Source organism: Gavia stellata, chromosome 2, assembly GCF_030936135.1.
Source record: "Gavia stellata isolate bGavSte3 chromosome 2, bGavSte3.hap2, whole genome shotgun sequence".
In the NCBI taxonomy this organism is placed as follows: Eukaryota; Metazoa; Chordata; class Aves; order Gaviiformes; family Gaviidae; genus Gavia; species Gavia stellata.
Genome location: NC_082595.1, coordinates 84,552,482 through 84,578,186, shown reverse-complemented (window position 1 = coordinate 84,578,186; position 25,705 = coordinate 84,552,482). Strand labels below are relative to the sequence as shown.

Here is a 25,705-nt window from a genome sequence, read left to right as displayed (position 1 = left end):
AACTCAGCCTTAGCTAGTATGTAGAGAGATTCAAGATCTGTAACAGTGTCATGCTTTTTAAGTTACACACAGCAATGAATACAACCAACAGAACATCATCTTTGAATGGTTTCTAGACAATGCTTGCCAAAGGTTTTTTATCTCTGTTTTTTTTAAGTCCGTGTTATAAAATAATACTAATGCCAATGTCACTCCAATGTTATAGGAAATACAAGTAGTACATAGGATAATAATGAGCAGTAATCCCTAGGATAGAAAAGAAATGGACTATTACTTGTCTTTTGCTGTTTATGTGGAGACCACAGGCTATTAATTGTCTTTGAGATGAGGTCACAGATGAGGAGGACCTTCAATATCTACCATAGGGGTGTTCCCTGTAACCCCCTCTGGCTGACCTTGGAGGTGGTGCCTTTAGGCTGGAACGGGTTGTGGCCCATTCTTCTTGTGCTAAAAACAGAAGAGAAAAAACATGTTTTGTAAATATTTAGACTTGAAAGAACAAAGTGATGCCACTGGTAATGGCTGTCAATATTCTCAAGGGTTTTGGCTGAAAGCTTTAAAAAAATAAAATGAGGATGGTGTTATGATCCATTTCTTTATCCTCCCACAAAAGCTTATGGAAAACTAACCTTCTACTTCTCTACACAGGCAACCTGTCTATCTCAGGATGAAAAAAACCTTACTCCTTCACTTTCAGCAGAGAATGAATACCTACTGTGGTGGCAGTACAGTCAGCTCTGGAAAAATCACTGCACTAGTCTTCCAGCTCAGAATTTATTTGATGTTTTGAGCTTCTAGCATTTAAGTTAAAGCACCAATGTGAAAAACATTTAATGCAGTTGGTATGTTAATAAGATGAGGAGTTGAACCATGAAAAGATAATAGAAATACATTTGATTTTTTACTTCCATTGGAGACCAAAAGAAAGAAAATAATGGAAGAAAAAGAATGTGTAGAAATGAAGTTACTACATTAGGCAAAAGATTTTTACCAAATAGTTTTTACTTTGCATTATCTTTAGAATAGTTTTTCAAATTTGTGTGAATGAAATATGCTCAGGAAGAATAAGTTCAAAACTGTAAGTCTAGTTCAGTTTTTACACAGCTTCTAACAAATATTCCCCTCCGCCCCCCTGCCCCCCACCACAGGCAGGGTATTTCTGGGATTTAAGCCTTCCAAAGGAGCTAACAGGAAGCTACCTACAGTTGTGGTCCAGTGGTTGAACCCCGAACTTGAACTCTCTCCTAAATCAGTTAGTGGATCGTCAAAAGATTTCTGGTTTTGTCTTCCACTGACTTCAAATGATCATCATACATACAGTGATTAAAATGGACATGCAGAAGTCATAGTACATCATCTATCTTATATCACATCATAGTGCAACATTACCCCTGTTACCATAGTCATAGAATATATCTGACATACACATGTTCATGAGGAAGTTTCAAAATCTCTGCATACCCCCCCAAAGTTATATGATATTCTGTCTATGTCTTTGTAATGAAATATAGGAGCTATTCAGAAATCAGTGTGGCAAATGTTAGTTATTTTCCATACTGCTTTATTTTATTGGTGATCAGCATGTTTGTATTACAGGTATGCGTAGAATATTGATGTTTGTAAAATATAAAAGTAAGGGTAAAGCCTTCTGACGCTAGGGAAAAAACCCCCACTTTTTAATGTGCATGAAAACCAGAGATTGAAAAGAGAGGAGTTTAAAATATTGGAAGGTGGCTTGAAGCCAGTGGGAAAGGGAAAGGAAGATTCAAATTGATGATGAAGCAGTATACTTGCTGTTGCTATCAATACAAAACTAACTGATCGGTATATTAGAAAAGATCCTTTTTCCGAAGTCTAACGTGGGGCTATTTTATTTCATTTATAAATAGGTAACACAGTAATAAGATGAGCTATCCAGTCTTGAACTACCGCTGAAGATTTTAAACATTTGAGGTCTTTGCCCCATAAATTCAAAAATCCAGTTGTATCTATTTTTTAAGAGGTATATAACTTTTATGCTTTGATCCATATAAAAATTTTTAAGTCCCTGTTGAAGAAATTAACATTTCAGAACATATTTTCCTTGCTCAGGTCTTGTTTTAGACTTTTGCTACCCCACTCAGCCACCAAGTATTGAAATGAGTACTCCTGACTCAGCATGGTCAATAAAATTCATCTATATGGAATATAAATGTGAAACTTGATGAACACCCAGGTATAAAGGGATAAGTTGTGAGCCAGTGTGGGACATACTAGCTATGGTGAGCAGGGGCAAAAATATTCGTTGCTCATAGCCAAGAAGAACATATTTTTACTAAATTTTTCATGTTACATGCAACTTTCTTATTTATTTTCTAGTAAGCCAAGCAGAGATGTTTTTGAGTTCGATCTGATTCCTGATGTACCTGTAGAGTGAATCCAGCCTCAGTTAATTTTTCTTTTTTTCATGTATTCCATTCCCACAACTGGAAGTAGAGACTGGGCTTTCAAGTGTTAGGTCACTGTCAGAAAGCAGTGACAGATTCCTAACTTTTTGAAAGTAGTGTGTTTGTTGCAATTCACCCAAAGCATTGAAGAATTTTGTTCGATTTTTTAACAGAATGAGCTAAACAAGAGACTAGATCTTTCTATGCAAAATAAAATACATAAGCTAGTACATGAGAATATTAAAAATCAAAACTGTATTATTCATACATTTCAATGAAAGCTAACTACATTGCCTTAAATTTGGTCAGCTGCTGAAGAATGATGGCTTTAAATATAAAAAGGAACTGAAAAAATCTTCATCTCCATTAAGACATGTCAAAGATTTTCTTTTATTAAAGCAAGTTTTTAGAGTGATAGCAACATTTTCCTCTCAAGCAAAGACTTCATAAATATATCTTCTAGAGAGCAGAACAAGTAGAAGGTCTATATTTTGATTGATTTAGGCTCAGTTGCTATAGATAACTTACTAAAGTTCAATCTTCACTAGTTTCTCCTTAAATAGTTTATTCATATCATCTGGTTATAACGAGCTTAAAATGACAAGACTCCCCAGTGAAACTAAATACATCCAGAGGCCTTTGTTTCTCTTCTGCATCTTGATTAATGTGTCTATTGACAATAATATAGAATTCCAAATACATGATAGTGATATTGTTGCATAGTACAAGCACAGAAAAAATTGTTTGGATGTTTCTTTTTATATGCATGTGTTATAGTCCATGTTCCAAATGGATTTTTGAGCAATATGGTTACATATTAGCTATATCTACAGAATGGTGTGCTGACGTTACATTTTTGGTTTACTGTTTCCAAACCTTTATAATACAATATATTTCACTGTCAGTCATACCAGACTTTTAGCCCTGATACAGGAAGTATCCGAGTAAATAAATTTAAAAACCCATCCCATTATTAGAAACTTTGTGGAATTGAAATCTTACCCAACATGGATAGGACCACATACTGTCCATCCACATGGGAAACTGAAGTCACAATTTCTTTCTCTGGCAGGTCAGGAAGTCCTCCTGGGTAAAGGAGAACGAGGTCTCCTGGCCACGGGATGCTTACTGAACTCTCTTTAAATGTTGCATGGGTGGAAAAGTACATAGATACTGATATTTAAGGAAAAGAAGCTCTTGCAGAATAATTGGGGAGCTTCATAGTTGAAGAAGCTACAGCATGAACAGAAAGGTGGTAACATTTTATGTGCCCTCCATTTCTGAGCAAAGCAAAATGGGTTAGTTCAAACCAACACTGAAAGTAAATTAATGTTTCACCTTGCACTGAAACTAAGAGAGCACTGACATCTTTGGTTACAGTTAAGAGGTGGATTCACAAAACACCTCTTCAGTTGAGACACGGTCAGTGACTGCATTGGTGCGAATAGTTTGGTTTTTAATGCAAAGTAAACCACATTGACTTGAAACAGTGCTCAGGGTCAGACACTATGTTTTAGTTGAGAAGTAGTAACCAAAACCTGAGAGCTTATGTAATAATATCAAGTCCAGCAAATGCTTTACTCTGGCAGTCACCAAGGGAGACACTGGTGACTGGAGACATTGCAAATGATGAAGCATCAATTTTTTCCCCCAAACTTATCACAGGGCAGAGCATGATTTGTACTATGTAGGGATTGCGTGGGGTCAGCTTATTTATTAAAGTGAATTTTGAGTGTAAATGGTTATTTGGGCCATTAGATCATAGACCAGATCCAGGCTGATGGCCCGACCAGCAGTGTAGGCACACACAGTATTATCGCATGTTGGCATCATGTTGAATTGTGGATGGGCCCAAATGCAGGTTGGAGAGGATGCTTATTTCTTATCTGAAGATGACTTTCATCTGCTCCTCCGGGTACAGGTGTTACTGGCTCACTAACTTCCTCATCTTAGATACTCCTTCACTGAAATCAACTATATTTCCCAAAACCAAGGAGTGAATTTGCCCTTCCAATAACATCAGAGCTGTCAAAGAGTGTTTAAAGTTTTGTGATGCAGATTTCTTTCCAGTTTTGGTTTAAGATAGTCAACCATTAGTAATGTACTGGCTATTCTTCTATTGTAAATGAAGTATTATCTATCTACAGACCTTATTGTCCGAATTTCATTTTAAAAAGGAATAAAAACATTATTGATGTTAAGAAAGAATTATTCCTTCTGGCCATTCACCTTTGAACTTTAAAAGTTGCCGCTGCCTATTTTTATTTTTTTTATAACATTTAAAGACTTTTAAGACTTTAAAAATTCTCCCTGAATAAATAAAATTTATCATATATGCACTTTCATTTACTAGGAAAAAAACACAATAGCCCCTTTAGAAAATCAGAATACCTGTCATTTTTCACCTGACTGGAGTATCTAATGTTGCTACAGATCTACAACTGCAAAAAACGACCTCTATTCCAAAGACTCCAGGAGTGAGCAGAGGTAACAGAAAAAAGTTTGACTGAACGGAAGCATTTTAGTTAATGAGCCTGTTGCTTTTCAATGGGCATGATTTTATTGCTGGTATCTTGTTGCTAATCACTGCTGACTTTTGTGGCCAGTAAGAAAAAAATTAGCTGACTCTAGACTAAAATACTGAATGGTTAAAACAGGTATCAAAGATTGCTTTTGTAACAAGATAATGCTATATGAAAATAGGACAATGACAATATAAAACATAAAAAGCCTGTTAAAATTCTGAAAGCTATTTCTACTCTGCAAGATGTCTTCTCTGCAACTACTTCTCTGCAACTTTTCACTATCTTGTTGCCTTGGGGTGTGAGAGGAAAGCTTGGGGAGGGGGAATATCAGCTGCAGAGCTGAAGTGAGGTTCAGTCTAGCCCGTATTAGGAGTGGACATCTCTGGAGAAGATTTGGTAGCAGCTGATCTTGCTATGGAAGATGAAACATTCCTATTGTTATTTTTTGGTGCATTCCATTTTTTTTCTTTTTCTTTGAGCTGCTGAGGATCTTCTCTTTTTGAATATCAGGGGTTTTATGGTCACACAAAACCAAAGTTTTCTGTGGAAAGCTATTGCTTAGAGGGTTGAAGAAGTGGCAGCCAACATGATATAGTCCTAAATCCTTAGGTCTCTCATTCCTACAGAGAATCAGTTTCCACATAGTGAATTTAAAAATCCTGCCTCTGCAGTGTGTTTCATTACACCCTTTAAATATGGCATTTTTCTGTAAATGTGCTGCAGCTTCAAATACCCTTTGCTGAAGTGTCATTGCATTTGCAGAGAGGCCTTGGGGAGAAGTAAGAATTAGATAAAAAAGGAGAAGCTTTATTTATGTAAATGAAAATGACTAAAGTAGTAAAAATACTCACTAAATGTACAGCACAAAGACAAATGGATTTCTTGTTCCCTTCAAGTGTGTGTGTCGTCCCCCCCCGCCTCTGGACTGAAACACCTTCATATAAAGGTGAAAGTCTTTCTGGCAGTATTCATATAGTAAAAAATGACTTCATATTACCCATTGGAAGAAGCTGTTTTTCCTTGACTAACAGTGTTCTTAAAGTAAATTGCTGCTATGGCTGTACCAGCTTCTGATACAGAACAAGAACAGAAACGTAATTTGTTGTACAAGTCTCTTATGATCTTTTTTCCAGTAACATGGTGGACCTATTTGCTTGATTTCAAACTTTAACAAGGAAGGATGATGGTCACAACTTATTTATATCTATTTGGTAATACCATCATTAAAATATGAGAGGATGGTTGACAGCTAACAGCTCTTGTTGATATTGCATGATAGACCCTACTGCATTAACAGGTGAATCCATAGCCAAAATATAGATGAAAGTTTTGGGATTACAGCCTTCAACTGGGAAAACACTGGCCTCTACCACTCATAGAGCAGCAAAGGATTATATATTTTTTGTGGGGAAAGCAAGATGATATGGAGCAACACTATAAGGAGTCTCTGAACCACACCATGGTAATAAATTACAAGATGCAGCCACACCAAAAACCAAATCAGATTATTAGTGGTTTTTCCTACAGGAATTTTTAATGAAGAGCAACATATCTGAATTCTAGTAATTAAAGGTTCCTTGAGGTGCAAAGTTGCTTTTTCATATCTCAGTTCCAGTTCTCCAAGGTAACCTTTTTTCTTTCAGTAACAAGGGGGGGTCCTGAGAATGGAAAGCTCTATCTTCAGGAATAGTCTTAAAGGATTGAAGCCATACAGACTACTTTAGTAGTCACACAGAGATTTGGGTAGCTCGTTGGGTAGCAGAAGGGTTGAAAGACCCTTCAGCCTTTTTGATTCCCAGGCTGAGTTTCATTGTGTTTCAGGACATATGAGAACAGTGGATTCTGGTCTTTCTCTGAGAGACTGTGCCAAAATGGAAAGGAAAGAGAGCCTGGACCTATTTTATCTTATTAAAGTGATGTGTTAATGAAGTGGAAACTGAGCTGGATTTCAAGTGAAGAGCAGGTAAGAACTGTAGCCTTGGAGAAAGAAAGGTAATTGGGAGAACTGCTAGCGAGTCTGTGAATCGGCGTGCCCAAGAGCTGAAGTGACGTGCAGGGCAGTCATCGTGTTTTAACACTGATTCCTTTTCCTCCTTCTGACTCCCACAAAAAGAAACCCTGTGAGGTCCAACCTCCCTGCTCCCTCGGTGACATCCAGCCATCCAGTCCTTCTGCTCTAGTGGGCTCCTCTCACCCCTTGTCCTTTTCACTTCTGACTGTCCCCAGTGCTATCAGGTGTCAAAGACTGATTGAAAAGAAATTCACACATGCAGCTTAATAACTGAGGGCTGACCATCCAGTTTTTCCGGGAATTTGGTGGTTTTGCCAACTTGTAACATCATTCAGATATTGCCATTCTTAGTTAAGAAGAAATATTGTATACATCACTTTCAGAAACTAAAAGTATAAGTTATGGCAGCATGATGGAAACATAAGAGATTTTATAGCTGAAGGAATCTGAGTGTGCTTGGGCATGAGGATTGCTCTGGGTGCAGTAACAAGTGTCATGTCAAATTTTTTGGTGGCTAGTTTGACAAGAAATGTGAAGTCATGGGCACAGCCCTTTTAATGACACTGGATACTTCTTTCAATTTGCTGTATGCTCCCCGTGAATCAGTATTTGAAGCTCACCTTTAGGATACAGGAAAGTAATTGTTGTTATCACAGGCAATCAGCACCCTCGGTTTACAATTGACTGAAATTATATGTTAGTATTTTTGCACTGCTTTTTACAATTCAGATTGACTCTTAGCTGCTGTGTTTGTCGAGTTACATAAATACTTCCAGTATCTATTACAGACATATTATTGATATAATAACTGAGACTATCTTTAAAGATTATTGTTTGATCAATTTCTAGTAGACTCAGTAGCTCTGATCTATTGTTTAAATACAGAATTTAAGTTAGATTTTTTACTTACTGGAAAGTCAGAATGAAAAAAAGGTCATAGTATTTTTAAACCATGAAATTCCTTTCAATGTGGGGTCACTAAATGGTATAATTTATAACAGAGAGAGATACATATGAAGCTGTTTCTGTCTTACTATGTTACCTATGTATTATTGAAAGCACAGAAAAATTCATAGTGGTCCATCTATCCCAAAATTCTACCCCAGCAGTGGCTATCATCATATGCTTAAATGTCTTCTAGTACAAGATTCAAGAAAAGCACATATTCAGAGCACTTTTTTCCTACTCTTCAGTTGGTATTCTGCAACCTTGTAATGGAATTTTCCAGCATGGAATAAAACTCTTTCACAAATGCGAAGAGGGCAACAATACAAGTAATTAAAAGGCAGATCATAACAGATGCTTTAAAGTTAAAAAATACATATTAACAGCATGTGATTTTTATATGAATATGTTATTTCCTAATAATTTTACATTTATATTCATTGCTTATTCCCTGTAATAATAAAGACCTGATCACTTCTTTCTGGTAACTTATGTAACATCTGAATATTGCCCACAATTTCTGGGCACAATTTTATTCATCTCTGGTCAATTATTTTGGGACAGGTGGCCAGGAAGAGATAAAAAGAGTTATTCTGTTTAGATAGTTAAGACGTATATAACAGCAATTAAGATAATAGTTTAATTTTATTTGCCATTTAGCTTTCAGTGCTATTAGAAACATAGAAGCTGTTTTTAATTCAGAAAAAAATAGTTTTCTTTCCTATGAGGAAAAAAATCTCTACCTTCTTTGCAAGGTCATTATACTGCTTACATTTGGAGAGAGGACACCGCACTAGAGATCGAGCGTAAGTGGAATTAAGGAATTGTGATTACTAGCTCTACTCCTTGTTTGCTCAGTGACCTTGGATAATTGTTTAATATTTTGTGCTATGGCTTCCTCACTGATAGAATGAGACAGGAATACCTACCTCCCTGGGGTGTTCTGAAATGTAATTAATTGCCTGAGCAGCAAGAGAAAAGTGCTATAGATGTGCTGAGCAGAAGACCCAACAGAAACCAGACATTTAACTTTAAAATGAGAACACTAAAAATTAGAATGATTTTCTTTGGATAATTCAATTTGTGAGGTCTTTCTAGTAACACTGCAAACTTCTCCCTCCATGAAAATGTGGGTGGAGACAAAGTACTAAGCAATGGTTGGAAACTTTGCCCTACACAAGCTAATGACTAAAGTTTAACTAACATTGATAAAGCCATAAATCCACACAGAAAAGACAGTTGCACTTTTCCTGTTCATAATTGACAAGTATATGTTATTTCAGACAAAATTCAAGGACAGGTTTTGTCTTTTTTTTTTTTTTTTAAGGAGAGCGTGAACTTATTTTTTCACTCTTTTGCTCTTTTTGCTTCTCTGCAAAGCCTGCAAAATACACAGGATTTTCTGACTTGATATCTATGCATTTTATAATTTTGTGAGAAGAATAGCTGAAATGTCTATATTGCAAATCACAAATGGTACTTTTCTGATTTGAAATGTGGAATCTTGTCAGAAGACAACGAATGTTTTCAAAACACAGGCTCAAAACCACTATGTTTACTTATAACATGCTAAATATCACTTATTTTCCTAAACCTATTGCATATGCAATATATAGGGCTTAAAAACTAGAAATGCTAGGAAAATGTTGTGGTTTAATAGTCTATTTTCTGAACTTATCTGTTACTGTTTTAAAAAACTACTGTCCCTCTGCTTGACAGCATAGTCTTTTCAGTAGGGCTAACAAATTAGACTGCGTGGGTACTCCAAATCTACTTTAATATTGTTAACTGCCCTGGTTTAAACTGGTTGTGGAGAATCACAAAAATCCTCCAGTTGACTTCGCACTGGAGCAGATGAGGAGTGTTCGTGTACTCCACTCTGCCAACTCTCCCGGGGGTTGAAGTAATGTCAGCAAGAGGAGCAGTAATGACTACTGGCGGAATTAATTTCTTACAAGACTTCAGCTACTTTTGCAGTGAACATCTGCATCAGACATGAAAGGACCAGCATCAGAGTATGCAGGTAACTAATTTGGGAAACTGCAACACAGGGAGGAGACAGACGATTATCAGTGTCGCTTTGAGGTGAGTGTGAATATGGCAGTGTGGAGGGAGTTTTATTTTTCTCTTATTTTCAGTAAAAATAAATTTTCTATTACATTATGGTAATACAACATGAAACATGCAGTGATATACTCTGTCTGGAATTATATAGACGGTCAACACTACATGCACATCAGTATTACAGGACTTTTGTCTTATATTCTCCAACTCTACGGTTCCCACGGTGAAAGGCAGTGAAATTACCATTTGAAATACTACATAGAAAAGTTTTGATGATTTACTTATTCTTATTCTGTCATAGAAAATGATTTATAATTCAGGAGCAATAGAGGAAGCACAACAAGTCACTATAAATTAAAAGCACTCTCTTCTCGTGCTACATGTGGATTTTTTTTCAGTGTTGTAGCATAATAACTGAAGTACAAAAGTTTTAGGATATACAGTCACTTAAAAGAATGCGACAGGTTTAAATACGGAACTTTCTAAAGAATTATAGCCTAATTAAAACAATGATTTGACAAAACAGCAATAACTTTAGTATCATCCCCACACTAGCCGTCAGAGCTGAATTCAAAATGTGCTCCTTTTCCTGCAGACTTTAAAAATCATGCTCTTATGAAAACCATAAATCTCTTCTGAGGGAATGAATACTACTTGGGAGACAGCTAAGGTGATCTCTCCAGTAAAACAATTGATAAAATTTTGCAAAAAATCAAGGAAATGCTTTTGACAGTTCATTCTGTCCCACAGAGTAGGAACTGGATCTCTGAAACCCTAATAAGTATAGGAATGACTGAAACAGAAGATTAAAGGAGGGCAGTTTATATCTTCTGTCCATATGCAGTAGAAGTCTTCAATGACTCCTGTTTCTGGTGGAAGAAAAATAGAGCGCTGTACAGGAAGACTCAGGAGCACTTCTGAGTTCCCAGGGCTGGGTGTACCCCTGCCTCATGTTCTGGGAGAGACCAGATGCCTCTATCACCCCAAAATAAAAGTGGTCATGCAGGCCCATGGCACACTTCAGCATCTTTTGGGACACAAGTACAGCACATGTAGCAAGGTCGTTAGCCTAGACAGCTGGGGAGGCATCAGGACTCGGGTGCTGTATCGATATTAGCACACAGTGTTAGGAATGATCTGCAGAATGAAACAGCTGATGCTGAGGACCTAATGGTCACGCTATGTGTCTTCCAGAGATTTTTTCCATTTCAGACTGGCCCTAGTTTGAGCCTCTGAACTGAATTCTCACAAACAGTTGGGAGTGCATCTTCTGGTTTAGTTTCAAACTAAAAGTCATGTAGTTTGAGCCCACTCAGTGATGTGAAAAGAAGAGCAATAAATGGAGGCAACTGGGAAATCTGCTTCAAAAGAGCTTTTCTGGTCCTATGCTAGTGTAGAAGCACCCAGCATGTTCTAACCTGCCTGCCAGGTGCTCTGTCAAGGCAGAGCAGAAAAACTCCACCACACTGGCCCAATCTGTGTCCTGTTGCCTCTGAGATGCCTAATCAATGCTAAGATGCTCCAAGACCTAGACACCAAAGAAAGTTTTCTTTGATATGTTGCCAGTGATATTATTTTCTATCAGATACCAAATGTATACGCTCAGTTGATATAAATGAACAATCAGTGCACATTAGCAAGGCTTTATTAATTAGTGTTAGTAAAGATCTTGCCTGTAATCACAAGCTATGTGAAGTCAAACACTGTAATGAGGAGAATCAGACCTATGTCTCTTACATCTGCATATCAGTCACTATCTTTTTTGAGCACTTGATTTCCTGCATTTGAAGACTTCAATGGGACTAGGCTAGAAAAAAATTGGGTAAGAAACCCTTAGCACCCTAAGCTTAATGAATATTAGGACCAATGGCCCACAATACCTAAGTTAATTAATAAAAATGACGAAGGAACTTGGACTTGACAGCTGAACAAACCTCGTATCTTCACCTGAAGAGCAATTGCTAAGAAGTGCTTTTTCATAATTTACAAATATTTTTCTGTATACATTGCAGCATGGCTTCATCTGGCTTTCTCACTGCCATAAATTAAACAATACAGGGTTTATTTCACACTAGGATGGCAGTTACCTGAGTTTCTCCATGAAATGAGCATGCTTATGTTTTGTGAGAATTTATGTCTCTTAAGGTAACATCTCTTCAATCAACCTATTTATCAGAATTCCTGAAGTTTGAACACTCCATACACTCTTTTCTCCCCAAATTTAATCATTAAATATTTATTTTTACTTTTACTTGTTCAGCTGAAACTATCGCTGTTATTAAAAAAAAAAAAAATTGTAGATAATACACTCTTCAGGACAAAAACAAAATTAAAAAATAAACAAGATGATAATAAAAAAGTAGTGGAACACTGATGTACATTTTCAGTTGTTAGCCCTATATTTGTTTAGAAAGTGCTATCTGTGTAGAGCATTACTTAGTAAACTAATCATCATCACAACTGCAAAACTCTCATGTTGAGTGATTGGCAGGGAATTATTTGTGAAATAGTCAGTTAAATCATTGTGGCAGCATTTTACAACTTAAATGACATCTTACATTAAAAGGAAGGAAAAACAGTTACACTTTTCAGTTTTAATTAAAGATGGAATTATCCTAAAACCAAATACCAGTTGTTTACAAGTGAGTGCTTAATGCTAAACTGGAGTAGAATATGCACCAAAAAATGTGGTAATTAGAGAAAATGTGCACATTTGAAAATTTTTGGTGAAGATAGAACACATTTAAATAATGTCTCCTTGCCTCAATGGCAGCACATGAAGTAAACAGCCTTGCAAGCTTTTCCTGAATAGCAGCAGGAATGTGAGTGGAGTTCACTTATGTCTTCCCTCTTTGTGTAAGAGACAAGGTACAGATTAACCTTCCTAACTCTTGCCTAAGGCCTTTGGCAGATGGTGTTACTCTAATTTCATTGTGGTGGTTTAGGAGGTTATACACGTTAACCCTCTCCTTTCACCCTCTACCTAATGTTTCTGCTTTTTTGGTAGTAGCAACTTAAGTCCATGTTTACTGGCCTCTCGGACACTGCAGTTCATGACCTGGCATAAAAACATAAATCACCGTCATTTTCAGGTAATACACAAGGCAGTATATGCACCAGGCTGTGAACTATAGCATCTGATAAACAGGCACACTCTTACTTTCCTCCATCCTCACTATGGCAGTTTCAACCTTTGGAAGCAGAGGCAGGAGCCTCTTTAACGTTCTGCAGCAGAAACTGGCAGAGCTCATCTGCTAGACTCCCCAGCCTTTGGAAGAACTAAGACAGAAACAGGATCTGATAAATAAAACCTTGAGTACTCTGATCAGTGCAAGGGAGAAAAAAAATTCAGATGAAACAACTGTGAGGCAGGTCAGATATAATTAATATAACTTATAAGGTACTGGATGTGCCTTGCTAGCAAGTCATACTATCTCTATTATCTTTCTAAAGTGGCCTAACACAGCACAACACTTGTATCGAGAATGCTGGTGCCTCTAAAAAACAGGGAAAAGGAGAAAGAAATGAGAACGTGAAAGGTTTACAAAGGGCTTTTCCTTTACAGTGGTCCTGTCCAGTGAAGGTGCTTTTTGGACTTGGGCATATGGGCAGGAAAGGTTCTTCGTTACCAAATTTTTAGTTGTATATTTTATCCTAATCAATTTATAAGACAAATCATTAAATTAATGTTTTCCCTAGATACAGCCTCAGATGACAACAGTGCCAGAAGGGAAACCACAAAATTATTGAAGTATAATGAGAGCAATGGGTATAAACTTTTTGTTCATAAATTAATCCAATTTCATGCCTTCTGTTTTAAAACATACGCATCATCATCAAGTTAAAATGACACTGTCACCTTAGTTTAGACTCCTAGACTTAAATCCATATCTGCAGATATCAAGACCTTCAGTGACATAAGTATCATAAATGTTTATTGAGTGTGATTAGAGGTGAGGATGCTTTACATTTTTGAAAATTGTACAGCACTTTAAGTGACTGGGCTTTTAGTTTTAAAGTGCCTACTAGAGATATTTCTTTATCACTCACATGAGGAAGCCTATAAGGGCTATGTCCACAAGAAGATTTTCAGGCATATGTCCCAAATTTATGTTCCTCAGCCCAGAACAGTGATCTTCAAAATTCTCTAGCAGTAGCTGCATTATCCTGATCCTATCAAAAATTTGTAGGAATCTCATAATTCCTTAGCAGAGTATTTCCAGGTGCCCAGAGGCTGCTGCAGGGAATGCTTTGAAGTGTCTCTGCTTTGATCCTTCTGACAGACTGGGTGGCAAGCATATCAAATCACAATAGAGTTTAAGTGTCTAACTGCATGAGAGGGTTCTGTGCTATGAATTTTCATTCATGGAATATCCCTAAGTCATGGGAAATAGTGGGATTTTACATATACCCCTCTCAGCTGATTTTGCTAGTGTCTTGGTTGGATTTGGACGGGATCGAATTCTCAGGAACCTTCACTTCAGAAATTGAACAAGGAGTCAAGTCAGTTAACTCAAGTTGTGGATTTTACAGCAGTAAATACTGTGTAAGACTTCATCTTGCCCAGCCTCAGAAAAGTGACTTAGGCCCTTTCTTGTTTAGTACTTCCATCTAATCAAAAGAGAGATGAACTTCCTGAGAATAACATGGTGTTCAGGTGGGCTCTGCTCTGAAACACCCCTGTGATTTTTGCAACCCTACCATGAACAATCCATAAATGCATAAATCTGAAGAACTGAGGAAACAGTGCCCCCAATCAGACTTGTCCACAAGCTCTTTTAGAAGGAGCATAGAAGAACCCATAAGACAAAAAACACCTGCTACTGCCCAGTTAGAAAGGTCATAGCAGGCAGCTCATACTGGCGTACTATGGTGCTGTATAATACTTAACAAACTACAGAAAGCTCTATATTATACTTAAAAAAAATTCTAAGTACGAAGTAGCATTGTTATTTGGTCAAATCTACTTCATGAAAAAGAACAAAAAAAACCTCCTTGGGATTGAGAACTGTCCTCCCTAAAGATAAGTCAGAAGCAAGAGGATGCACAGGAGAAAATAAAGAAATGTCAAGCTAGTAAATTTTTGATAATTCAGACACTGTTATGGGAAGGGATAAGGGTGAAAAGACAAGTCGTTACACAAAATGTCTAAGAGACAACAAGACACCCGTTCTATGTTCATGTACCATTTGTGTGTGGTCTTATTCGGAGTTTGGGGGAATTCTGAATTACAGAAGTGTGCCAGAAAGAATTGTAAGGAGAAATATAGCCTTGTTGTGGAAGGTAAAACAAGGTGTGAAACTGAACTGGGGTGAAAGAAAGACTGTGTTGATTTCTGCAGGACAGTGAAAAATGAAGGGACAGCTGATATTATACAGCGGGATGGGTTCAGAAGACTCACAATGAATTGCAAAACATCCTGAAAAAGAAGTAGAGAACTGGGAACAGTTGTCTGGGTATAGAGAATTCGGGTAAAAGTTACATGAGGATGAGAAGGGGTGGCACCAGACTGCTTATTGACTGGGTGGGAGACACTGAAAAAGTCAGATACAGAGAGAACATCAGTATATGTACCAAGAATTCAGAAAGTGAGGAAGTTAAGCATATATTCTATAGCTCCATATACTCAGATAAATGGCAGTGACTTTGGGATGAAGGAAGCTCATGCACAGGTTTCCAGAGCACAGAACTAGCAGATTTTCTAATCTGCTAAAGTAAGTGAACCAACAGGAGCACAAACACTCATATATAAATGTGTCTGATTTCAGACAGTAAAAAAATCGCAATTGGAAATATTATTCCATTTTTAAGTTTATTCCAGGTTACTGGTAAAACTATTCCAGACCTTGTATACAAATGCCAGCTCAGAAAATAGTTTATGCAAAAATTCAAGTCCACAGTTATCAACCACGTATTTTAAGACAAGTCTAGTAAAGCAAACCCAGGCATTTTGAGGTTGTTTCAGCTGTTGAATGGAAAAAAAGAGTAGCTCCAAGCAGAGCATAAATTTAGTCATGATCCGACTCTTTGAATACTTTGTAGGCCTTAGCTAATTAGTAATTTCATGCTGTGAACACAAGCAAGTGGAGGGAAGTGCTCACCAAATCACTTTCCAGAATCTACCAGCAGTCCTGGCTAACCGGGGAGGTCCCAGTTGAATGGAAGTTAGCAAATGTGATGCCCATCTACAAGAAGGGACAGAGGGAGGATCTGGGGAACTACAGGCCTGTCAGCCTGACCTCAGTGATGGGGAAGATTATGGAGCAGATCATCTTAAGTGCCATCACACAGTATGTACAAACCAACCAGGCGATCAGGCCCAGTCAGCATGGGTTTATGAAAGGCAGGTCCTGCTTGACTAGCCTGATCTCCTTCTGTGACAAGGTGACCTGCCTAGTGGATGAGGGGAAGGCTGTGGATGTTTTTCTACCTAGACTTTAGTAAAGCCTTTGACACCATTTCCCACAGCGTTCTCCTGGAGAAACTGACTGCTCATGGCTTGGATGGGTGCACTCTTCACTGCCTGGATGGCCGGGCCCAAAGGGTTGTGGTGAATGGAGTGAAATCCAGTTGGCAGCCAGTCACAAGTGGTGTTTCCCAGGGCTCAGTTTTGGGGCCGGTCTTGTTTAATATCTTTATTGATGATCTGGATGAGGGGATAGAGTGCACCCTCAGCAAGTTTGCAGACGACACCAAGTTGGGAGGGAGTGTTGATCTGCTCGAGGGTCGGAAGGCTCTGCAGAGGGATCTGGACAGGCTGGATCGATGGGCCGAGGCCAATTGTATGAGGTTCAACAAGGCCAAGTGTCGGGTCCTGCACTTGGGTCACAAAAACCCCAGGCAACGCTACAGGCTTGGGGACGAGTGGCTGGAAAGCTCCCCCACAGTAAAGGACCTGGGGGTGTTGATTGACAGCCAGCTGAAGATGAGCCAGCAGTGTGCCCAGGTGGCCAAGAAGGCCAATGGCATCCTGGCCTGTATCAGAAACAGTGTGGCCAGCAGGAGTAGGGAGGTGATGGTGCCCCTGTACTCAGCGCTGGTGAGGCCGCACCTCAAATCCTGTGTTCAGTTTTGGGCCCCTCACCACAAGAAAGACATTGAGGTGCTGGAGCGTGTCCAGAGAAGGGTGACGAAGCTGGTGAGGGGTCTGGAGCACAAGTCTTATGAGGAGCAGCTGAGGGAACTGGGGTTGTTCAGTCTGGAGAAGAGGAGGCTGAGGGGAGACCTCATTGCTCTCTACCACTACCTGAAATGATGTTGTAGAGAGGTGGGTGCTGGTCTCTTTTCCCAAGTGACAAGTGACAGGACAAGAGGAAATGGCCTCAAGTTGCGCCAGGGGAGGTTTAGGCTGGATATTAGGAAAAATTTCTTCACTGAAAGGGTTGTCAGATGTTGGAACAGGCTGCCCAGGGAGGTGGTTGAGTCACCGTCCCTGGAGATATTTAAAAGCCTTGTGGATAAGGCACTTAGGGACGTGGTTTGGTGGTGGACTTAGCAGTCTTAGGTTAATGGTTGGACTTGATGATCTTAAAGGTCTTTTCCAACCTAAATGATTCTATGATTCAGCATGGGGGCGTCTAGTTAAAAGTTAAACAGTGGGTAATTCTTACTGCTGAGCTCAGACTGTGCTTTTCTGCATCACCCAAAACCTTAGCAATACATTTGGGATGAGAGGTGGAGAGGGGATCTGTAGAGGGGAGAAAAGGTCTTTCACTACCGGTATTAAAAAAATATGTAAAAAAGGAAATAAAACAAAGGGTAACCAAACCACACACATTCATATGGATAAGTTGTTATTACTATTACTTGTTTAGCACTGAAAATGTGCTTGACTGCACATTGTATTATCCAAATGTATTGTGAGTACTGATTATACAAAAAATTATTTCTGATTATGCAATGCAATCATTTTGACAATGTCTCAGTAACGTCTCGTGATTTCTGTACAAATACAAAGGAAACTGCAACTTTGCACTACAGTGACATTTGCTTCACAGCTGCATGAATAAAATTATTTCTTTCAAGCAGCAATCCTTATATAACCCCTTACTGTAACTTCTACTTGCAGCATCATTTCCAGCAGCTCTCATTTTCACAATGCTTTGGAAGTCACCATGTATACTTAGGATACTTTATTATTAGTAGTAAATCAAGCATGACATCTCTGCTGAATATACTAGGGTCAGTATTTAAGCTGACAATAGTTAGCTTTGCTCTATTATTTCAGTGAAAATGTCAGCATGAGATTCACTGTGCAATCTGATGGTACAATGTACTGAAAAAATATTGGTAGGAAAAGACGGACTAGATGCTAATTAGTTATGGCAACACATCACTAATATCAAACAACAGGCCTAGAAAATGGACTATACACATTGGAGCAACATTTTCTTCTCCTCTCATGCCCTTGGTTCCTGTGAAGTGGAACTATTGCAGCTCGGTGGGGATGTGCCAAGAGTATAGCGCTCCCTCTACGCATACTGCCTCATGTGGCACTGCTTTATCTTTGTGCAGTGGGGGTTCCCATGGTGGTACAGGACCCTCTCCTTCCACTTTGATTAAGTCTATATTTCAAAATCTCACTAAACCTGCTGGTTGAAGTGATGCATATGACAGTAACAGATGCATAGTATTGCTAGTGCATCGGGCAGACTGAAACTTACCACTGTGAAATATATTCAGGCACTAATCAGAAACTTCAGTGTTGCTGATAAACTGATCCGTGACCATGATTAATTGGCTCTGTAATTTTGATCAAAATTGATCTGTCCAATTTTCTGGTCCTACTTCAGTAAGTCAAACCTCACCCTAAAGACACACAAACCCATTTTGTTTGGTGTTTGTAAAAGCAGAGTAAGAAAGAAAAGTATGTGGAAGTAATTTCTGAGTTTTCAGTGACAGATTTTTTCTTTTGATTTTACACTTTTGCTGAAGATAGAATAGACCTTACCGTAGCTGTCATAAGCCTCTTCACTTGTTCCGTGACCGTAGTCATAATATTCAGGCACACTGTAACAGATTCAGATAGCCATGTCACTATTACCATAAGCATCCAACTCGAAACAATACAGAACACACAAAATGAAATGTGTTTTAACACTTTTACACGATAGCATAGTTCAGATAGTTTCAGGGATAGTGAGAATTTAAAAAATATGAAGGAAAATGTATTGGTGACAATATCAGCCATTATACAGCACATCACATTTCTTATCTACTGAGCATAAAGCAAATTTGGTCCTAAATACGTAAACCTAGGAGATGTGACAAACACTGACAGAAATTCTGTTTGCAAAAATAAGTCTGAAAAAAGACCATCCACTTTATTATTCGCTATTGCTAAACTGCCAAAAGAGGTGTTAATCTCATTTATCTGTCATCCCAAACATTTATGCTGTACCAAACTCAGCATAGTTTGTTTTCCCCAAAGCTGACTGTATTATATTGTGTGGAACCTGTAAACTACTTATCTTTACCAAAAACACTGACAGGTTTTCAGCTTTGGTCCTGAAGAAGAACGAATGTTTCCACTGCTTTTAGAGAGAAACCTGATTCTCCACAGCCTCCTTCCTTATGAAGTTATTGGACACCCATGGGAAGTTTTATACAGTAATCAATAAAATACATATTCAAAGTAGCGAGGGTCAAGGAGTAGAAAATCAGACTTAGTGTCTCAAACCCACTTTTTCACTGCTTTCTGTTAATTAACAAAAATTATGCATGGTCATATTAACATGTTATCAAAAGATTTCAGAACATAGTTACATCCTGATAATCAGCAATCCCCAGCTATTACCTGGAGTGGACACCCAGAAAATTTGACCTTTAAGACATAATGAAATGGAAAGGGAATTATTCACACTTTTGCTTGACTGCTATTATTATTTACAGTTTGCACTGTGTTTTTTGTACCTGGTGCCAAATTCAAGATCAGACTATTGCTATTATCAGGTACCAGGCAGACATAACACGAATCAGTCTCTGCCCAGAAAAACTTACAAACTCTGTGAGTTCTACTACATTGTATTTCTTCCGTCTGCAGTGAACCAAACAGAAAATGTAACACTTTCCCTGTTGTTAATTTTTTGTTGTTGTCACTTTTGCTTCTTTTTCCTTGGACGCTGTGTGAGATAGACTTGCAAAATGAACAGAAGCAGGCAATCAGCTCAATATTGCATTATTTATAATATTATTGCTCAGGCAATTTTCCATATTGGATTATTGTTTTAAAATTATTAGGTTACACTTGAAAGAGAAGCTTAGTTGACAGTAGATTCTAAGTAAAAATATTTCACAAATGCAAGAGATAAACAAGCAATCTGTAACAATTATTTTCTTAAACTAATTTTGACTTCTTTGTTCACAAAGAGCCTGCAATCAGATTTTTAATTTCTCAAACTTAATAGCTATCCACAACTATTCTTGGAATAATTTCTGAGAATAATTCATGTGCTGTATCTCACTTGAGAGCACTGATTGCGTGTATCTGATAACTGACTGTCAAGCTGTTTTGATTTGGGACACGTCAACCCCTGACTGGCTAGGCACAGCTCTCACAGTCAGTTTTCAGCTATAAATATCTGTAGGTGTTTTTTTGAACTGAAAATGCAACTATAATCATTATGCATTAATTTAGTAATTTAGCCAGAAGTCATTCCCATGAGTGGATAGTACACTGACGTCAATATCTCACAGATGAACTTCATTTGCTAAAGCAGTTGCGGAAAGTGGACATACGAGTGACATGAATGAAAATGAAGTTAATGCTTCTAAAGATTTTTCCCAATGCCAGCCAAGCTCTATAGGACGTAATCACTGCAGAGCATTACCTTCCAGGATAATGGGAGCCATCCAGTTATCTAAATATATACACCCTCCTATTTAAGCGGTCCAAGAAACAAACAGGAAGAATACATCTTTTATTTGTTGAACATACTAAGCATTCTGTACTATTTTGCAATGGTTCTAATAGCCAGTTAAATAAAATTACAGGATTATGTAAGGTGAACTACAGCACGGGCAGCATCAGCGTTAAATCATGTATCTAGTCATATCTACAGAGCTCATGGTTGAGACCTAAGAAATTACTTGAAATGTTCAGAACAGACAGATGACATACCACGCACATCTGGCAGACAGCCATATGAAAAATCTCATGTAATACAATTTAAGTTGCAGCATTTTGGCATACTGCCTGCTTTTCTGGGTAGAGGAGGGTGTTGGACTAGTGAGTGGAGTTACAGGAGAAGGAACCCCAGAACTCTTATCTTCTGTCAGCAGATAAGACGCTAATATTTCTTCCTGATACGTTTTACAAAACAAAGTGGATGTTTTAAAACAAAGGTCAGCTTTAAAAGGAGTGCATTTGGGACCCAGTCAAAAGGCCAATAATTTATCAACAGCAGTCCTGCTCTCAGTGGTCACTGAATAGGGCCTTGAACTATTACCATCATTATAACATCCAGCAAAATGCAAGACTTGCAAGAGCAGGTAAAAATTCATTGCTACGTTATCATTGTTGTACATTTTTATTAGAGAAAAAACGCACAATCATACAGACAATAAGGATGTGAGATAAAAATCCTGCACAGTGAACATTCCAAACTGAAATACATTATAAACAGAATACAAAGTTAATACACAAACCATTAAAATAAGAAGCAAGCTGCATTGCAACTGTGGAAAGGAAGCGATTTGTTATATACTGCATATTTGATGTCTGTGAGCACAGTACTTAACACATTTCTGAAAATACATAATTCATAGCACAACACATGATTGTGACCTAAGTTCTTTAACTTTATTTCCCTGAATAATACACATTTTTTATAGATTTCAGCCACAATGGTATTTCAAATTCCTTGCCAACTCATATTAGAAAGTGTTTTGAACAATACCTAAGTGAAGAAAATGTATTTCTTAGTATGAAGTACCTGATAAACTCACATTTTGTGAGCCAGACTGCCTATCTGTTAGTCTACTCTATTTGAAATCCTTCTGAATATTCACTATAATCTATTACATGCATTTATTTGCAAACATTTTCCTCTGTTTTTTAACAAAGTGAACAATGAATGATGTTTATAAAAAATGGGTGATAGAATATGGCTTTACATACATAAAGACTTTTTTGTAATTATTGAACTACAGAGAGATGTAGTTTATTTGCATTATGCCCAGCTGTGGAAGGAAACAATCAGCAAATGTATTCAGCATAAATAAAACTTGTTTATATCATTTTAAAGTTCTCAAACTGTTCCTGGAAAATATGGTGATCATGAGCTCTAGAAACCTCAGGCTCTCTTGTCAGTGCTAATTGGAAACAAGACACCATTATCTGTCATTAGCATTCATTACTTTCAAGCAACACGAAGTGTAATTTACTTAAGTACATGCACCCACCTGAAAGCAGGATGCAATACATTTTATAAAGCAGATAAGATTAACTCATTACCAGCTTCTCAGCTTTTACCCTTAAATTTTCAAGCATTGCACTATACTTTAACACCAGGCTTCTGAAACTTAGAGGTCTTGTGCCATGACTTAGACTTTAGTAACCTTCTACATGTACCAGTCATGGAAGAACTGATATACATGGGACTATGAATCTTACAAGTAGTTTAGTTATTTTTATATCTCAAATGGTTTGCAATCTGAGAATCTCTGATGCAATTTTTCTCTATCTATATGAAACTTTTGCGACAAAGATGTATGATTCTGTCCTCATTCCTATTCTATGGGCAAGAAGATTAATAATACATATACTGTTAATCTTTATAAACATAACCTATTTATGCTTTTTAAAACTTAACTTTTGTTTTTGGTTAGTGCTTTTGAACCTGTTATTTTTAAAGATATGGGATCAAAGTTTCCATAAACTTGTGATGTCTTCTTTTCATGCAGATAAAGCCAGATATGTTCCAAAAAAAAGAACACAAAAGATGTTCCTTAATTGAGAAATAAGGGCCCCCAGAGGTGCCTTCCAACCTGAATTATCTCATGCTCCTATGATACGAGAAATGCTCAAATACAGGGACTCTGTATCTAAACAGCAACCTTAAAAGCCAACAGAGGCTTTTAACCTCTCGTTAACTGGAACTTTTTCAAGCTGACATCAGCTAAGCAAAAATTAATTCCAGTTTCACTGTGTCAACACTCATGGGAAACCACACAGCTTGTTATCCAAAAGGCTGTACAGCATGGTACTTTAAGGTGGTTTAAGCAGAGAACTGCAAACAAAAGAGTTAAGATTGAAGCCACAAAATCCTGACTCTTGGGTCAACAAGCTACCTGGGGGAAGGGTGATGTTCACCACTCAGAGATCAATGGCATTAGGTAGAGGAAATCACAACATTAATGAATAGACTGCATTAGCCTTTGACCAATCTCTTCCTACACCTGCAGGAAGCAGCTGGCAAGAGACCCTGGGCTAGCAACATTACCACCTGGTTCCCTGGCTGGTCTTGCACCTTCTGTAATATAAGGCAGCAGAACGTTGCAAGAACTGAAGAACTTGAGCACTTCTTGTTTCGTCATGTTTTTGGGGTTTTTTTTGTTCTTCGTTTCTCTCTTTTTGTTCTTTGCTTTTACTTTCTGAGACACGCATCCAACTTTTTATTCTGTAATCATGAAGCACAAAATGTGGTTGCAGTCATACAATGGGCCCACTAAAGCCAAAGCTGAAAGGTACAAGAAAGGGTTCATCTGCTTTAAACACTGCTAACACATGAATCTGTATTGGTGAAGTATGTTCTGTAGTCTATCCTGAAAGATCCTAAGAAACTGAAAGCCTTTGATTAAGACCTGTTGAGCTAGATTTAACAGATTTTTTTTTTTTTCTGTAAAGACATATCCTATTTTTCTTTCTTAACGGTTGTACATTTTAACTGGGAGAGTATATTCTAGAATATTATAGGAATCTTTTATTCGGAAATGTTAGGGAAAAAGCTAGTCAATTTAGCAAAGAGGCTTTTGATCAACCTTGGAGTTACAACTCAGCCATTAGATAATAATCAAGCTTCTTTTGTGAAATACTTGAATTGATCCAAACTAGAGACTCAGCTGATGTCAGTGAAGTTCCACAGTTCAGATTCATTATCAAACAGATGAAAAACTTCCACACTAACCTTTGAAGAAGTAAAAATAACTCTTGAGAGAATTCTTTGTGTTGTGGCACTCAGCAATGTGAAAGTGAACAAATATTGTGTTTTAAGATTGGCACTCTTTGAAGAGGGATTCACGGCCTTTATCAGCTTGCAATCAGCATCTATACTTAAGACAGATACAGATAAATGAAACTTTAGCACTCCTTATAGATATATCCCAGTCTGGGTTAGCTTCAGACAACAGATTCTTGAGTCTAGCTAACACGCAGGATAATTCACAAGGTTCCCTAGAGGTGGGATTCAATATTTTAGACAACTCTCATTCTTTTTTACTTCCTCAAATGGATCCTTTGAGGTCTTGGTCTCCTATGTCCCTCTTTCTCAATATCATTTCTGTTGAGTGATCCTCGGAGATTACAACTTTCAACATCGATAATTGATACAATAAAACACTCAGCTCCTATGCTAACAGAATCCTGTCTAATGCTATGGCAGTCATTTTACATAAGACTGCATTTGTAATGCTTCTCCCTCTTACAAGAGGCCGGGAGACAGCAGGATTTAACACATAGTTGGCCATGAAAGAAAAGCTATTTACACAAAGCAGTATGCTTCTTCTTGGAAGACAGATGGGCAAGATTTGCATTCATATTAATTGCAATATATGCAATTTTAATAAAATAATATTTCATAATGGAAATGTGTGAATAAAGAAATAATCCTCCTAGGAATCTGAAACTTACTGGAACATCTGTACTTAACAGAGCATTATATCTGTAGGAAAGATGAGAAGTCTTTTGAATAAAGGAACTTCTTGCAGGATTCAGCCTTAAATCACGTAGTCCTTTAATGAACAGATCTTTAGAACTAATGGAATAATATGGAGAACATTTTAGTGGATAAAGTCTCCCTTTTTCTGAAAGCTCAAGTTTGATTGTGTCCAATATTTTTATCAGAGAGGAATGTCTCCATTACAATACGCCCTGGATTAATATAGTAGCTTACAACATGCCTGAAGTTAAACTACATCTCATCTGTCTCCAGCATTTTTCTATGTTTGATTTCACGCTACTGCAAATCTGAACTAAAAAATAAAATAAATAACGAAGCCAGTAGAGTTATACAAGCATAGGAGTGGAAAGCCATCATAATTACAAGATGACTTTGGGTTCTGAACTGTTTGCAAAATCTGAAATAGAACCAACCTGCCATTTATTTGCTACAACCACAGACACATGGGGATATCTATTCAAATATTCTCCATTCTGCTGTACTTTTCTCATAGACACAGAACTATGACCGAGTATTTCAGAATATAATATGAAATGTCTGCAGACACAGTATTTGTAAAGGAAATTATGCAGAATTTTAGGAAACCTACCCAGTTTTAGAGGAAAAACCTTTCTCTTCTTCAGAGTAATGAAATTTGATTCTATTTCGCTCATTGAATCAAATAAATGAGAAGTGGCATTTGAAAACAGTTTCTGATGATGAATGCTGTAAGTGAATTGCTGTGAAGATACATAAAATATCATATTTTAGGCTTCCTGGCTTGATTGATTTCAACAGGTTGGAAATAAAACACAGGGAAATCTTTATTTATGAACAGGTGGGTATAAGCACAAAGCC

General features: G+C 37.6%; 1 protein-coding gene across 2 annotated transcripts in view; it reads right to left on the bottom strand.

Moving 5' to 3' along the window:
• Positions 1–349: 349 nt before the first annotated feature.
• The window catches only part of KHDRBS2 (KH RNA binding domain containing, signal transduction associated 2), a 394,749-nt gene continuing 369,393 nt past the window's right edge, over positions 350–25,705 (bottom strand). For both annotated transcript variants that reach the window (XM_059835484.1, XM_059835485.1), the window contains 2 exons: positions 18,922–18,980; positions 350–447 (listed from right to left, as the gene is read on the bottom strand). In XM_059835484.1, coding sequence (XP_059691467.1) covers positions 350–447; positions 18,922–18,980 — 157 coding nt within the window. The remainder of the gene's footprint in view (positions 448–18,921; positions 18,981–25,705) is intronic.